General features: G+C 40.8%; 1 protein-coding gene across 2 annotated transcripts in view; it reads left to right on the top strand.

Annotated features, from left to right (window-relative positions):
* Positions 1-10908, top strand: part of ELOVL5 (ELOVL fatty acid elongase 5) — a 60999-nt gene extending 50091 nt beyond the window's left edge. For both annotated transcript variants that reach the window (XM_026665253.2, XM_026665252.2), the window contains exons 5-8: positions 4082-4253; positions 5416-5540; positions 6823-6957; positions 8268-10908. In XM_026665253.2, the coding sequence (XP_026521038.1) occupies positions 4082-4253; positions 5416-5540; positions 6823-6957; positions 8268-8399 (564 nt within the window). In that variant the 3' untranslated portion in view covers positions 8400-10908. The remainder of the gene's footprint in view (positions 1-4081; positions 4254-5415; positions 5541-6822; positions 6958-8267) is intronic.
* Positions 10909-18065: the final 7157 nt, after the last annotated feature.

Below are 18065 nucleotides of genomic sequence, written 5' to 3' on the forward strand. Positions count from 1 at the left end.
TTGGTTTGCTTTTATAAATTAACGGGGTGAGGAGGAAGTCAGAACTGGCTGCTTGAAAAGCAATATGACTTGGGTGGTACTACACTCTAAAACTAAGGATTTCTTTAATTTATTAGCTTTTCTATTTTAAAAATATATTGTGTAAGTTGTTTTGAAGAACAATGTTACTATTGAAGTAAAACTGTAACAGTAGTAAATAGTAATATTTACAATTAGTAAATAGCTTTAAGCAGCCCAGTTTCCTAACAACTATTTGAGTCTGATTTGGATGGAAGGGCTTTATAGGTTATTAAGTGTTTTAAGGCTGGGTGAGGAATGGAAGTTGGGCCTTCCTGAAACAACAATGCTTCACCTGCAAAAGTGTTTAGAGCAAAAACACAATTATTGGAACCAATTCTTTCCTACAAGAAATAGAATGTGGAATGTTTCTGGATTACCCAGAAAGATTTTGGTTACAAACAAAACATTCTCAAACAGCAACTCTTAATTAAGTAAAATCTGCAGTTAACAAAATAATCCTTTTAAAAATGCAATGTCCCTTTTTAAAACTTGCCTTTGCTCACAGTATATTGCCTGAACATAATATCATCCATGAAAACCTGCAGGTGCATTAGAAATTCAAGTGTTAATCCTTCATTTTCAGCCCTTGTGTTTCATGATACACTTTTGATAAACACACAGGTATTTCCATGTAACACTTCAAATGGAACAATACTTGGAACTAGTGGCAGGGAGTTAAATATCTCATATTCACCTTTAGGAAACGGTGCAAAAAATCTCTAATGCACTGCTCATTACCTAATCTGATAAAATTAGATGAAAGACAGGAGCAACACCCCAGTGTCTCCCCCTTTCCCAAATTAGGGAGTTCATAACAGTTTGCCTGCTTTGCAGAAATGGGGAATACATTCTAATTAAGATCTCGAAAGTGTTGTCAACATGATTTGTTCTAGGAAATCTTGCTCTCCTTTGGAATATGCACTTCTGATTTCCTCTTCTGATTTATCTGATTTTTGTAGATTAATATCTTGAAAGAAGACAGTCTTCCGTATGTGTAAGGTTATTTTAAGGATGAAGAGATAGGTCAGAAAGTTTGAGCAACCCTCCTTGAGTTTTCCTTGAGGACTGATGAACTTCCATTGGGAGCTCATGCATTCCATCCAGTCCTCACCCCTGAATCCATTCCATTCTTAAGTTTAAACTTGTTTTTTGCTTCTCCATTTATTTTGAACTTTTCTTAAATTGTATTTTGAGGTTGCTGTCTTGCTTGTAATTGCTATCATTAATGCTATCATTTTTTTTTACGTGTCTCCTTGACAGGGCTCTATTCTAAAAGTCAGGCTAAAAATAATTGTAATAAAATACATTTTTAGACTTTCAATTTCAAATAGCAGTTCCAGGAATCAATAGACCAAGCTCATCTATTTGAAATGTTTAGCCTTTATTTTGCGAGGTTTTAAAGCCTCCTTTAATCTGATATGGCATTTAGAAATATCATTGATATGCTCCTAATGGTTCTTTGGAGGCAGTAGATAATCACTGAGTACTGCTATTTTTTTTAACCTCATTTTAAAAAGAGCACATCAAAACAGGCCCCATTGGAACTTGGATATAAGCCATTATCTGTGCAATATTCAAACGTGTGCTTTCCCAGTTATAAACTGATCAACATATGATTATTTCAGCAGATATTGTTTTGAAATTTCAGTACCAGTATCCTTTTTTTTAAATTTGCAAAAATGCTGTTTAGGAATTTTTAGATTGATTTGCAATCCGAATCCAAAAATGTCAAATTTTTGCTTTAGACACAAAACAATTTAGAAATCCTATAATTTCTCTGTACTCCCCATTTCTATTATGCACTCGGTATCGGTAGAGGAGCCAGGTATCTCAACCTGGCCTTTTTTTTAATCACACTAACAAGGAAGTACCAGCTCAGATCTTCTTCCCAAGTTAAAATATTTACTAGGAATTATCTGACTCGGTTAATTACATTTGAATTGAGCATCTATGCTGCCTTTCTTCCAAACAGAGTACTGTATCATACAGGGGGAATATGTCAAATGTCACAACTACCATATTTTTCTGTCTATAAGACGCCCCCGTGTATAGGACGCACCCCCCCCACACACACTTTTCTTACCCAAAATTCAGCAATCAATATTTTAAACATTAAATAGAAGGCATTTATTTTACAAAGTAAGACATTTGCTTACCGGTACCAGGATTTGTGTGTGTGTGTGTGTGTGTTTTCTGACATTTTTATGGGCTTAGAACGCTTCGACATTACCACTCCCTGTCACACTGGCTACACGCTCTCCGCAGCATCAGCTGACAACAGTTACATAAGGCTCATGATTGGAGGAAACCTGTTAGCTTGTCTCTGCAATCGGAAGTTTCACTCGTGAGGCTAGTTTGCAGAGATAAGGTATCGGCAGTCTCGCAACCGCGGTTCACCAGTCACCCCACTCCCACCCCATATAAGATACCCCTCCATTTTTAGGTAAATATTTTTAAGAAAAAGTATCATCTTATACACAGAAAAATGTGGTATATTTCTGAGAGTTGTAATATTCAAAAGACAGTTTTATGACTGAATAGTTTTGGAACTCGTAGGTAACCAAATACCACTGTGGCTCTTGGGATAATTGCATGCAAAAGGAATAAAAAGCTTTTCAAGACTCTGTAAATGGTGTACGGTTGACCTCTTAATCTGAGACTCTCCAGTTGTTTGCGACTCAGTCCCATCCATTTCTTTCTTTTCATAACCAGCCATTGAAATACTTCTCTTAAGTGGGGGAAAAGTGATTGTGAAATCTTCAGAGGAGTGGTGGTCAGGGAACGTTTTTAAAAATATTCTGAAACATTAAAATGAAGGGAGCTAGTGGTTAATTCTCTACATTAAGTTATATCAAGTATCTCTTATGCAGTGATAGATTTGATAACCTACAGAATATATTTATCTTAATTTTGTAACCTTAGAAAGAAATGAGCAAGCAATACACATCACAACTTACTGAAAGCTAGTAACAGTAATAAAGCAGATATCCCTTAAAATTGCTGAAATTCCAAAATTCCCCGAATCTTTAAACCTAAAACATCCATAATCCTGGATAATGCCAAAGAAAAGAAATTAGTCTTGAGGCTTTTCCTAAAAGCTTGTACTGCATTCTTTGTTTTGGAGTTTCAGCCAAAAAGATCCCCTTCCCTCAGATACCCATTGTATTGTTGGAAGAGAAGGTCAATCTTCTTGCCTAATTCTTTCATTTGTTTGCAAATTCCTTCAGCCTAATGATTCTTTGTCCTGTAACTTAGTTTTAATTGAGTCAGATTTCAACAAGGGCTCCCGAAACAGTCTAGCTTGCTATTTCATAATATGCTTGCCTGTAGCTTGCTCAAAAGCTAGTTCTCTCCCTTCATAATCAACCTTCCTCTGGATCTCAGTCTCTCCAGCCGGGCAAAAGCTTAGGGAATACAATAGCCTTAACTCATGTTTGCTCAGATTGTTCAGGGATCTCTGTAGCAATGTGAGGATTAAACATTTCCCTTGTGAGTTTTGATGCACCTGAGCTACAGTTTAATTAGCATAAAATTACAGTGTCTTTTGCTTTAGACACAGCTTCGTTTTTATACCTATAATCAGGTAGCTACTTCAGACATGCCCAAAGTGTTTGGACTACACAGTAGAGCCACCTCTCTCTTTCCTTTGAATAGCTTTCAGTGTAAGATTAAACACCTGGTTGTGAAATAGTCCTGTGTTTGGAAGCCCAGAACACTGTTGAATCAGGCCACGGTCTACAGTGTTTCTCAACCGTGGCAACTTGATGATTGGTGGACTTCAACTCCCAGAATTCCCCAGTCAGTGTTGCTGACTGGAGAATTCTGGGAGTTGAAGTCCACTGATCTTCAAGTTGCCAAGGTTGAGAAACACTAATGTAACAGACAGTGGATCAGAAGGAGCACTGATCCACTAGGTTCTTGTCCAACTAAGATCTTCCTTTGAGGCAGAGAATATACCCCAAAGTTTTATTTTACATGTATCTGTGGATCAAATCATCTGAACCATTTCTCCTCTTCCCAGATTATACGGGTCCTCTGGTGGTATTACTTCTCAAAGTTCATCGAATTTATGGATACTTTCTTCTTTATATTACGGAAAAATAACCACCAAATCACCATTCTTCATGTCTACCACCATACAACTATGTTGAATATTTGGTGGTTTGTTATGAACTGGGTGCCTTGTGGCCACTGTAAGTATTCTTGTGATTCAGGAAGGGAGATTGACTGTGTGCGTATAATATTGTATTGTTTGTCAGAAGGTTGGAAAAGGTTAATCACATCACTCCGGGATAGCACAACCATCATAAATAGGAGCTAGTTGTCCAGTGCCCAAATTTTGATCACATGACCACGGGGAAATTGCAATGGTCATAAGTATAAAAAAAACCGTCATAAGTCAATGTTTGCACTGCCATTGTAACTTCAGATGGTCACTAAATGAATGGTTATAGGTCGGGGACTACCTGGATATGTATTCTGTTCACTCACCAAATTGAAGAGGTTTTATTTCTAATTGTTTATAAGGCTTATCACGCTTGTCATTAATTCGGTAAAACTCAAAGTTGAGGCTGATTGATTAAAGGTTAAACTCCTTCACAATAGCTAGCTTTTGTCCTTGTTTGCTACTTCTTTGTCTTTTTTTTCAGCTCTGTATTTTGCCAAATGTTTGTCCCCCGCCAACTTGCACTGTGCTTAGATGTTCTGAGTTACAATTGGGAGTAGATATCGAGATTATCAAAAACAACGCTAGGCAGGAGCTATCAAAAAGCTTTTCCATGCTGTAGCAGCTATACTTCAATGTCACACTTAGAGATACTTAGATGTTCATGCAGTGTGGAGGCTCCCATACTGCTAGCATCAGATGCAACCAGCTCACATCAAATAACTGCATCTATTTGCACCAGGCTAGCAAATGAGAGAGGTGAGGAAACAGTCACTGTGCATTCAAAGTTCACCTCTGGTAGCTGCTTAGATGCAAAATATGATGTAAATAGATGTGTCTTCGATCTCCATTGTTATGTAGATTGACTACTGATTGTAATAAATGTTGATGTGTATGGCTAAATAATGGCTTGTAAACAAAGTCAGTGTTCCATTACAATTTGTAGCCGCTCCCTGGAAACCACAATCTTAAGTGGGAGAAACCTCTTATAATTAACAAGTTATAATTACAACCAGTTCAGATTCAGAGATGACATTAAATGACCTTTCTTTAGTGTTTCCAAGGTTTAATTTTATTCTAATCTTGAAGTTTTAAAGGTTTGTAAAATATTAACTTTATAATTGATTTAGTGTATCTTTTAAAACAATGCCTTTCATAATTGCATTTCCCCCTCTCCTTACCACCTGTAGCGTATTTTGGTGCCACTCTTAACAGCTTTATTCATGTCCTCATGTATTCCTACTATGGACTATCTGCTATCCCATCTATGCGTCCATATCTCTGGTGGAAGAAATACATCACTCAGGGGCAGCTGGTGAGTAGTAGTTTGCTTTTTTGAACAGATAGGAGCAAGTTCTTTTTGGGAAGAACCAAACATTTATACGTTTGTGTGACATCTTAACTCATGTGGCCACAGTTGCATGCTAACTAAAATTTCCGGTTTCTGATTATAGTTAAAGCTGTTTATCTTAAGCTCAACTGTGGGCTGTATTTGCATATTGTATTAAATGTGAACACACCCAAATTCATTGCATGACCTGATAATAACCTGCATAACTCCAGGAAGTTCAGTAGCTCCGGGAATAGCTTGAGGAAAAGTTCAGTAGGCTGCCCTATTCTTTGATTTTTCACAGCAATTTTTAACAGGTGCAGAAGCTCCAGTATATGCCTCACCCTTTAGTATACGTACAAAGGCATGGACAACTGAAGAGCTCCATTTGATATACAGGTAGTCCTCAACTTACAGCCACAATCGAGCCCAAACTTCCTGCTGCTAAGTCAGGCACCTTTTAAGTGGATTTTGGCCCGTTTTACAACTTTTCCTGCCGTAGAGTTTAAGTGAATCCCTATAGTTAAGTTAGCAACACAATTGTAAGGGATTCTGGCTCCCCCACTGACTTCGCTTGTCAGAAGCTGGCAAAAGGTGATCAGGTGACACTGCAGTCATCATAAATACGTGCCAGTTGACAAGTGTCTGAATTTTGATCATGTGACCATGGGGATTGCTGCAAAGGTCGTAATTGTGAAAATAGTCATAAGTCTCTCTTTTTTTCTAGTGCTTGTGTAACTGTCACTAAATGAATGGTTGTAAATCAGGGACTACCTGTGCTGCAAAATAAACACAAGGATCTTGATGAGGGCACTGTCAAGTTGGCCACTTTCAACATGTTCATTGTTTCTGGCCTTTAAGTGGAATTACGACCAGCCAACTTGTTGCCATGCTAATCTCACTCCTGAAGGCAGACACTCAGTTTCAATCTCAAAATGATACCTTGAGACTCATGACAAGATATCTTTAAGCTCATTTGCACAACATCAACTTTTATCTTTTTTGGGTAACCTCGCTTCATGTTTTTACACACTAGATTTTGAGTTTAATCGAACGTCAGAAGTATCTTATCTCCTAGTTAGCCTGATCTTTTTGGAATGGAGTTGCCACCCCATTTTCCTTAAGGAATGACTGGAAGTTGTGGTGCAGATCTTAACAAGAGCATAAGAAATGAGTGATGATGATTGTGATTGATTCCTGCTCTGTTTGGCTGCCACAACATGGTATTTATTTCTTTAAATAACCATTTTCTCCTCTTACCCAACAGGTTCAGTTTGTTCTGACAATCATCCAGACAAGCTGTGGGGTCGTTTGGCCTTGTCGGTTCCCTATGGGATGGTTATACTTCCAAATTGGTTATATGATCTCCTTGATTATCCTTTTCACAAATTTCTATGTCCAGGTAAGTTAAGTCAGGTATTTCCCAGAAGAATGGGAGTGGGATGGTCATCACCAGTCTGTTTCTTCAATTTGCGGACAGTTGGATCCTAATATGGGAGAGTATTTTATTTTATCAGTACTGCATTTATCTATCGATCTTTAAGGCAGATATGTCTTCTTCCAGTTTCAGGATCATACTGGGAAAGCACACAGTTGCTTTAAGAATTTATAGGCAGGGCTATTTTTATGTCCCCAAATTTTTTTACTGCCACTTCTGTGGGTGTGGCTTGGTGGGTGTGGCAGGGGAAGGATACTGCAAAATCTCTATTCCCTCCCCACCCCACTAACCTGCTTTCCAGCTCCATTCTCCTGTACAGAGCAACAAAAAAAGACCCAGCTGATCAGCTGAGACTTGGGAGGCAAAGAATAGATAGGGGCAGGGCCAAGGTCAATCAGAGGTGGTATTCCAAAGTACTCAAAATTTCCGCTACCGGTTCTCCAAACTACTCAAAATTTCTGCTACCGGTTCTCAAGAACTGGTCAGAACCTGCTGAATACCACCTCTGCTTTCCAGCTTTGTAGACTGGCGGGGTGTGTGTGTGTGAAGAAGGGATGGTTTCGCACAGTTTGAGAGCAAGCATGCACAAAGTGCAGCTCCATTTGCACGAGTGGTGGGCACTGTGCAGTTGGAGCACACACATGCTCACCAGCTTGCTCGCACAAGTGGGAATGCGTGTGTGTGCTCACCCGCCCTTTCCGCAGCCCGGTTCTAAGCAGCTCATGGCCCAGGAATTGGGGACTCCTGCTATAGAATGCACTAAATATTGTTCTAAAAGATTATATAGCGAACTAATTAAATGAAACTTTTAAAGTAAGTGTTGCATGGTTGGTTTGTGTCGTCCGTCCGTCCGTCCCAGTTGTTATTTTGGTGGGGGTCTTAAGTTGTTTTCAACTTATCCTGGTTCTGTGTCCCAAATTTAGGAGGATGAGATAACATCTTGAATATAGTGAGGAGCACCTTTGCGTCTCCTGAAATTAGAAGAATTGAATGAGCATCTCCCTACCCATAGCCTGTATGAAGAGAACGTTCCGTTCATGTTTTACAATAAACTATAGTTTATTTTTCATTCCTGTAAGGGAGACTGTAGTTTGAGAAAACTTTAATTCTGATAAAAAAAAATCAGACTCTGCCCCTTAAGACAGTCTGAGTAGAGGAAAGCACTCATGTAATTAAAAAAAAACACCCTGATTTTCCCCTTCTCTTTGGTACTGTGGCAAAAGCTATTACTGACCTGTCTCTCTGTGTTTGTGTGGTTGTTTTTTTTTTTAAAGACTTACAACAAAAAAGCAGCCTCCAGAAGGAAAGAATATCAGAATGGGTCTGCAGCTGCTATGAACGGGCACACAAATAGCTTTTCTTCTTTTGGGAACAATGTGAAGCAAATAAAACAAAGAATGGATTGAAGACCAAACTGAAAAACTATTCTGATATCCCAGGCAACAACAACAACAAAATCTGATTGTAAGCACAATATGTGTTGTGCACTGATAACTCTTGACAGCTACTGTAACTATTCCTGCCTAGAATAGTGTTGATTTATGTAGGATTTAACCAGTGCAAAACATCCTAGAAACTATCCATAAACTAAAGTTGATGACGTTGATAATCCTGGATGATCATAGACTGAAGCATAAAATGTGGAAGGAAGTATTGTAGTATGACAGACACTGCTGTTGCCTTACTAGTTGATATAATAGGTGCTGAATTAGGATTCACGATTCCAAAAGTGTAATTCAGACTCATATTTTTAACTGTAGATAGTGCATGTTACTGTAATTTATATGACAAAATTCAGCTCTTTTTTCTTTCCAGTAGTTTAAAACACACATGCCTTAAATCAAAATAAAAGCAGGGCCTAAAATCTAATTACCAGTTTGAAAATGTATGGAACTGTTTCATTTCTAAGAGGGCAGCTTCTCAAATGGCATTTTGTGCCCTGGTACGGATACCCAAAGGAGAAGCACAGGGTCACTGATGAAAAGTTCACATACATGCATACATGTGGATCTCCCCACACGTTCAAGCATACAGCCTCATTTCCTGTGGAGAGATTGTATTTCCAAATCGGCGATACAGTCTCCTTAATTGACCCTTTTCACAAATGGCTGTCTTCAGGTCTAGCATATAAAAATGTCTATCTACCATACAAGTGGTAACCCCTGGAATGGAGAGCAATCCCCCTGCAAACCCTCCACACAAGCGCAGTATGTTGTGCATCCCGATTTGAGGGAGGCCTCTCCTTCAGCCAAGGTGCAACGTTTAATTCCTTCCAGAAATCAAAAGAGACACAGTAGGCTGTTTATGATGTGCGGACACGCTCAAAGGCGCTCGTGCTTCTATATATGCTCGGTTTGAAATGACACCAGTGCTTTAAAAAAAAACAACAACACAGCCATTTAGTTGGACTTGCTCTTCTTGTTTTCTTTTAACAAGTCTTGCAGCGGTTCACCTTTTAAAAGTAATTTTTGTCTCTCCATTAACTTTTAATAAACCATGGAAACTGTGCATTTGCTTTGGCAGTGTCTAGGGAGGCTAGCCTGCTACCTCTCTCCCACCAAACATTTACAGTGTTGCATCCTGAAAAGAGTTGCTGTTTCTTTTCAAAAACGACCGGCGACATCTGAGGTGAAACCAGCTGTAGGGTTCTCCTTTTCCCCTTCAGGAAGGCGCACAGCTCATTCTTTTCCCGTTTCATCGCCGTGTCTTTCCCTCACTTGAAAAACCATAGAAATGAGAGTCTTCAGGTTGGGCCATGGCGAGCCAAGGAAAGGGATTCAGTTGTGAAGCAGATCTCTGAAAATGGCAGGTGTTGAGCAGCATATTCTCATGGCGTCGTTTCAACCGTACTTCAAAGCTATTCCTGGCCAAATTTAGCGTTTGCCCTGTTTTTCCTAGTTTTTGCCAATTGGTTGTAATTGCAATTTAAGAAAACTTTGGGATGAACCCTGACTTCTCACTCTCCCCCCAACTTCCTCTGCAGTATTGAAGCTGGAGTTTACTTGAGAATGAATAGTGTAGAGCAGAGAAGGCTACATCTGTTTAAGGGAAACTTTTCTGCAAAACAGGGGATCTGCCCCAGTGCAAATAGGAATCCTTCCATTCACACAAGCAACTCCTGGATCCAACTCATTGACTTTAGAAATGTGCCTCTAGTAAATGTTTTCCAGTTTTTGCCTTTTCAGAGTGTTGCTTTAGTTCATGTCAGACTATATAGTTATATGAAAAATTCTTGGAACAAAATGAGGTTTGTTTCCTTCATTTCTTCTCCAGTTCCTTGTGTCGTTGGACATTTATTTCGGAAATGCTTGTTGAAATCTCTGTTGTAACCACACAGAGATATATACAGTGTTGGTTGATAGGCAGGTATCTGTAAAGAAATATACTGTGTAGAATGGTAGTGTTTTAATCTATTAACATGCTAACCTGTACTTTGTATCAAGCCATTCCCTCTGTCCTTGTCCATCCAAATTTATATATTAAAGAGTTTTATGATTTTATATTTATACAGATATGAGTTTACCATGTTCTTGCTCAGCTAATGTTTGAAACTAATTATTTCTCTTTATCAGCTTTGCATATTTGATTTGTTTCTTCTTCGATCAATCCCTCCCTCCCCCGATCCTTTCCTTTCCTGTTTCTGAATGGGACAGCACTGATTTACTTTGTGTGTGTGCCTCTAAGTGTGTGTGTGTGTGTGTGTGCGTTTAATGTTCTCAAAACTTATATGTACATGTCTTGGTTTCTAGGTATTGATTTGCAAAGTTTTTGACATATTTCATACAGCAGCTTTACCATTCAAACAAAATATGCTGTCTAAATATGTGTGTGCTAAAAATAAAAAAAAAACCTTAGCTTGTCAGAAATACCTGCTATTGTTATGTTTTGTGTTTAATCATTAAATCATTCTTGATACCTGTGCTTGTGTTTTAATATATTGACACTTTCATGGACCCAATGCAGCGTTGTAACTCATCTGATATTTAATACTTGTATTTTTACGTGAGAAATTCCTTCCTCCTCCCCCCACCCCCACCTTACACACCACCAATTACTGATGAACATTTTCCCCTTTTTGATAATTACAGGAATAAATAAGCCACAACTTAACTTTCAAAAGGAAAAATGAAGTAGCATTCAGCAAACTGACTTTTAAAATGTCTCCGTTTTAATTTTTCTCATGTGTTTTTCCCTGTTGTTTGCACAGAGAAGAAAGTTCCCACTGGCATTCATAAAAACTTCCCTCTTGCCACAAGCTGATTCCAATTATGACAAATGCAGAGGAAAAGGATTGAAAAGGCCTTGTGCCTCCTGTCCTGGCTTGAAGTAGTGATTCTGCCCTGGGAGTTGTTCAATATCAATAAGGAATGTCATCTGAGTCAGAAACTGGGTCAGATGCAAAGCCAAGGAGATTTGAAAACTGCAGCTCACAGAGGGATCTTTATTGACACCCAGACCTAAAGCAAAAGGAGTCTTATTTAGGCCTGTATATTCTCATTCTCTCCCTCTTCCTCCAGATTCATATTTGAAAGACAAGCTGTTTTATAATACCAAAAAGCTCACTGAACAGTTTTTAACAGTCAATACAGTGACAGATAATTGCCTACACTATACTTAGCTGATATTTTACTGAAGTATTTTAATAAAAATGTTTTTTAAAACCCTGTTTTGTACCCTAAAAACCCTTTCAGCTACAATTCCATATCCACTTAACTTGGAAAAGGTCCCCACAGCACTTGGTCAGGTTTACATCCGAGTAGGCCCTGAGAGAGGCTGTGTTCCTGGGCAAGGGAGGACCCTTGTTCAATGGAAAATAATTACTGTTTCCTTCCATTGAATTTGTTTCTAAAGTGACGGGATATTTGTAGCTCAGGCTTGAACCGGGGGATCGATCTTCTGTGCTCTGTGAAGTTGGTTGTTTTGTTGTAAAAGTTTCATTACCAAATAAGATATCATCAGTACTAGTACTGGCAGGGTAAGCTACTGTATATAAACAAGCAATCAATCCACGCACACTGATACTGATGATGCTTTCTAGTTTGGTAATGAAAGGTCTGCAAGAAAAGCACCAAGCTCAGAGAACACCAAGGACCTTATTGTTCCTAAACTGCTCGAGAATTCAATTTACGGGTGCGGAGCAATTCTTTTTTTTACAGTCTTAAATGAAATCAAAAGTCCTTCCTAAGCTGACCACCTCCTCCAGGTGACATCTTCCCTAGAGGACACAAACCTTTCCCCTTGGTTTAGCTAGCGATGGGAGACCGTCTCTTTAGACCGTTCTTTTCCCCTTCCAGAGATTGCTTTGCCTGGTCAATGAGAGAAAATACAAGTGTTCCTGTTCACTTCCTTGCCAGATTGCAAATTCATCATTGCCGGTTTCTTTCAGTTTATTCAATGGCAATTGGATCTGTAGAGTGAAACAGCATTTATATCATTTAAAGTCTATTTCTGAAAACCTGCTTGGTCACTACTCATAGGGATAAGGTATGTACCAATTACTGTTCCTGCACAGTAATGGATTAATTTCTGATGAAGCATCTCACAATATTGGGAAGGTTGCAGGACTGTTTCTAACAGTCAGCACAATAACACATAACTGCCACCTGATCAGCTGATGTTTTGCTAAAGTATGTTAAATAAAAATTTAAACTTTCCTATTGAGGTAATGCATGAGAAATTAGTAAGGCTGGTATGACCAACCCTGACTTCAAAGCTCCAGGTGGTCATTAGATGGCAGCAATGATTTTTAGAGAGGCTTTTAGCTTTTTTGCTGTCATTTGAAAAATTGGAATGTGGCAGAATCTCTTGTGAATGAATCAACAGACACTGATTACACAAAGGGTGGGTGCTTTGCATATCTTTTGGAGATTAATACATTTTCACAAAGGAAAATAGCTATTTGCATTATATTTGCATACACTACATTTGATGTTCGTGCTCATTAGCTCTTAAACCGTCTCATGTCAGTTTTCTCCCAATATATTATGTGATCTGCTGGTTACTGCTGAAGGACAGCGTCAAGGTCCATGTTCTAGCTTAAGGGTCTTTAATCAAATTTCAATGGGGGTTGAAAAATGTGGCATCCTTTCAGAGAATACGCCTTCAAACAGCTGTCATCTCCATAAAATATCAGGCACACCAGGGATCATATTTGTATGCTTCCAGTAGATAACTGGGTTTTCTTGGCTTCTACATTATACTGGTGTTAAAAACACACCTGGAAGATTAAATGGAAAAAAATTGAGCTAATCATTCATGATGTGGCAATGGCAATAGTTTTAGAAAGTCACTCTAATTTCACCTTATGGAAAGGTTTCGTTTCTGAGGAGGAAATGAAGTTGGGAACATAGGCCCACAAAAACGACCCTGTTCAAGACAAGAGTATACTTGGTGGGGAACCATAATTGATAGCTTTAAATCCATGGCCATTTATCTGTTGGGCACATCTCTATCAGCATATCCCAAATGCACAGCTGTTATTTATTGATACAAGATGCATTAGTCCATTGCTAAAGCTTTTAGGAGAGTTTCAGTGGGGTGCAGGAGGTGGAGTCATGAGCAATCTTGATTGGTTTTTTTTTTTTAAGCATGCCCATTAGAAACGCCTCTGGACAGAAAAGAGTGGAAACCATGAGTTCTGGTCCCTCCTTAGCCATGAAAGCCAGCCGAGTGACCTTGGGCTAATCACTTTTTCTTAGCCCAACTCACTTCACAGGGTTGTGGGCAAAAATAGGGAGAGGGAGGAATATTAAGCTTACAGTATTTTCTGTCTTATTTGTAAAAATAATAGCGGAATACAATTTTTTAAAAAAAACAAAACTAAAAATCATAACCTGCCTGACAGGGCTGCAATTCACTTGGACAAACTAAGTGAAGGCCATTCTTGTCAGGCTCCAAAAACCGAGAAAGACATTCATCCAATTAGATGTCTTCATTGTTCTCCCATGAGCTGTTCAGAGCATCCAGTAGTGGGAGGTGCTTCAGCCTCTGCATGTCTAGGCTGGGATTAATTTGTGGAACGCTCCTCCTCCACGGTACTCCTCCCCAGCATTCCCCAGTTTTTGCTCAGCCTCATGACAGATAGGCAGTGCTTGTGATTCTTGGCCGAAACAGGAAAAATTCTTTCGTTGCCAGCAGGTTTGACAGTTAATCAGCTTGTCTTTAGCCTTCCATTCCGATTTCTCAAGTTGGCTCGCATTGTAGAGATCGCAGCCAGACAGGTCCGACTTAGGGAAGCACCAATTCGCACCCCAAAGCAGCAGGAGGTTTTTCGGCACTGCTCCGCGCCCCCTCTCCACAGCCAATATTTCTACCCCTGCCATTTCGATTGATTGCCGCGGCGTTTTCTTTTAATCAATCAGCGGCATGACTTTTCGCTCCAAACTGAGTTATATCACTCTTCCCCCCTCTGAACGCCATTTGGAGTGGAGGATTCAAACACTTGGTACCTTCCACCCTTCCCCGCCGCTTAGCTTCTTAGAAAAAGCCATCGGAGGCTATTCATTTACAAGGCGGGAGTGTGCTGCTGAGGAGCGCGCCAAAAGATTAATGGCCGGAGGCCAACTTTTCTTTCAAGACCTCGTGGCCGCGCGCCCATATTCATTCTCGTGCTGTGTGAGGTAGCTCTGCTCAGAGCAGAGGTTCCCTTCAGATATTCTGGGAACCATTATACCCTCATCTTGGTTTGTTCTTCATTCGAGGCTATTCTTACATTTAAATTGTTGGCTTAACCCTTACAGCCCAATCAACCCAGCGGCACAACAGCGAGCACCCATGCCTGTGTCCGCCTGTGCAGGGAAGCTGTTGAAGGCCTCTACCCTTATCAATCTAGGCCTTTAGGCATTCGCAATTTGGCTGTTTGGCTTTGCTCTGCACATAACATCGTGCCACTTAATTAACATTCTTATACTTATTATCATATATATATATATATATATATATATATGTTTTCTGAGGTTCTCGGGGTATTTGTATGTGGATCTTTGGTTATCGGGTTTCTCACAGTAGATTCAAAGTATCTGGCAATGTTTTGCTTAGGCCAGTGCAAGCAGTTTGCTTGCACTGGCACTAAGCCAAGCACCAGTGAAGATGGCAGTGGCACCTCGCCAAACATTGCCTAGATACTTTGAATCTTACGCGAGAGAAACCCGAATAACTAAAGATCCATATATATATATATATATATATATATATATATGTGTGTGTGTGTGTGTGTGTGTGTGTGTGTGTGTGTGGTTATAATAATAATAATTTTCTCTTCAGTATATTTTAATTTCAATAAAATATTATTACTGAGATACGACTCATTTTAGATAAGTATTATTAAAAAAAGAGAGAGAGAGAGAGAAAAGGGGGCAATAAAACCATCATCAGGGCAACCAGTCTATCCTCAGATCAGGCCCCTGGGCCTGCCAACCGCCTTCACAATATTGCATTGTATAACAAGCATACTGCAATTCCAATTTGAATCGAAATGGCAGACAGTAGCAGCTCTCAGACCTCATCCTTGAAGGCAAAAGCCAAATCTCAACACAAACCTAAGCAGGCTAAGGGGAATTCTAAAGCCTCAGAAAGGGATGCTATCAGGCGCCATAAAGCTTTACAAAAACAGATAAGCGCACTCGGGAGGCGCACAAAGTCTCACAGGACTTCCCCTCCTCCAGCCCAGGTCCGTCTACCTCTTCCCACCCTCCTCCTCCCCTAGATCTCTCCCTCTCATCCAGGCGCAGCTTGGCTCCCCAAGGCCAACAGGCCCAAGTGCCTGGGACACCGACCATGCGAAGGGCTCCCGAAGCCACATTCACTCCAACGGCTGCTGGTCTTTGTCAGGGCGATAGTCTTACTGAGAAGGTTCCAGAGAGGATGAAAGCCTGGATGGAGCTGGCAATCCGCCAGGGAATCACAGCGGGGCTTCAACATACAGTTATGACCAGGGAATATCCTGTGATCACCGATCATGATTCCCAATCGCTGAGGTCATTGACCAGGTCGGAGCAGCACCATACCCAGGTACTTTTACAGGGGGAGGTCCCCCTCCAAGGGCCGACGGAGGAGGAGGTGGAGGAGGAAGAAGTGGATCAAATTGATCAAATGGAAGAGACTGAATCAGGATCAATACACGACAGCGAGCCCCTGTCAGAACCAGACCCCTTAGAAAGGGGAATGTCTGAGGATGAGGGCCTTGTTCCTGACCAACCTGTTCTTACAGGCTTATTCCGCCCACAGCTTTTCAGATCTCTCTTGTTTAAGGCAAAAAATATTGCACGCCTAAACAAGTCGACCCCTTCCACCACCCCAACTCCTTCGGAAGAGGGACCAGAGGATCTGATTTTCAACCAACCAGTAGTTGAAGCAGAGGTGATCCTAGTTCCTTCCATGTTTTCGTACCTGGTACAGAAGCAGTGGGCCTCTGCAGCGGTGTACTCAGCCCCCACTGGATATGACAGGAAATATTTCAATTTGGCCCCTGATTTCTCAAAATTATTGAATACTCCCGAGGTAGATCAACCTGTAGTGGGATTAGCGTCCTCCTCCATTCCCAGTGATGCACTGGAGGCATTAAAGCCGGAGGAAAAACGGGCCGAGCTAGCCCTACGCAGAGCCCATCAGTCTGACGCGTGGGCCATCAGAGCAGCCACGGCCGCCTCCTTCTTCACCTGTTCGTCTCTCAGATGGCTCCTCCTCTTACAGGAACATGTCCCTAATTCTAACCTTAGAGCGCACCAAGATATTGCTAAACTTATTGCTGCTGCTGAATTCTCAGCTGATGCAACATCATGCAGTCAAGTTTTCATCCAGGGCCATTACTTCACATGTCACAGCGCGATGCTTGCTATGGTTAAAACATTGGCAAGCCGACTTTAAGCACAAATGCAAGCTGGCTTCATCCCCAATTGTGGGAGACAGACTGTTTGACCCTTCCCTTGATCCGCTACTAATCGAAACCCATAACAAAAAGAAAATTCTTCCTTCCCTTTTTCGGAAGTCAGATCCTAGGAACCCCCAGTCCTTTCGGAGGGGATCCTTTCGATCCTTTTACCAGGGATCCTTTTCACCCAGATACCAGAGACCCCCATCATTCAGACCAGGGCAGCAGCCAGATAGGTCCGACTTCGGGGATAGGAGCAGAAGGGATGGTCAATCCAAAAGATCCTTTTGGGGAGCAGGAAACAGGCCTTTTTGGCGTCCAAGATAACTCCCGGGACCCAACCCCCATTGGCGGACATCTTAAATTATTCGCCGACCAATGGGACTCCTCAACCTCTGATTCCTGGGTCAGAGACACGATCAGATTTGGCCTTGTGCTGGAGTTTCAATCCACTCCCCCAGATTTTTTTATGTCATGCCCTCTCTCCAGAGACCCGGTTAAATGTAATCTCATGGAATTGGCTATCCAACACCTACTGAATATACGAGCCATCCAACCAGTAGCTACCACTCAACGAGGGCGAGGTTTCTATTCATATCTTTTTGTTGTTCCCAAAATTTCTGGGGGGGGGGGTGGAGAGCGATATTAGACCTGAAACATCTCAACCGTTTCTTAGTATATCACAAGTTTAAAATGCATACCCTGCAATCTATCTTACTTGGCATCAGAAAGGGGGACGTCCTCACATCCATAGACTTGACGGAGGCGTACCTGCATATTGCTATTCGGCCTTCCCACTATAATTTTCTGAGATTCTGTTATAATAACCACCATTTTGAATATGTGGCCCTTCCTTTCGGACTAGCTTCTGCCCCTAGGACCTTCACGAAGGTTCTCGCAATGCTAGCTGCTCATCTCCGGGACGTCCCCGTACGACTCCAGTGTTATCTTAATGACATCTTGATTTTGTCATCTTCCGCCCATCAAGCAGTCAGAACACATTACAATCCTTACAAAAGCATGGCTTCTCAATAAATTGGAAAAAGAGTCAATTAACACTATTGACTCAGTTAACCCATCTGGGGCCTGTCATAGATACAGTGGAAGGCAAGGTTTACCTGTCACCAGATAGACTAAATAGCATTCAGCAATTAGTTAAGGAGATCAGGGGTCTTAAGAGGGTGTCCCTAGCTGAACTAACAAA

The sequence above is a fragment of the Notechis scutatus genome, chromosome 1 (assembly GCF_049901735.1).
Source record: "Notechis scutatus isolate UNSWTSFEM ecotype Mainland chromosome 1, rNotScu1.2, whole genome shotgun sequence".
NCBI lineage: Eukaryota > Metazoa > Chordata > Lepidosauria > Squamata > Elapidae > Notechis > Notechis scutatus.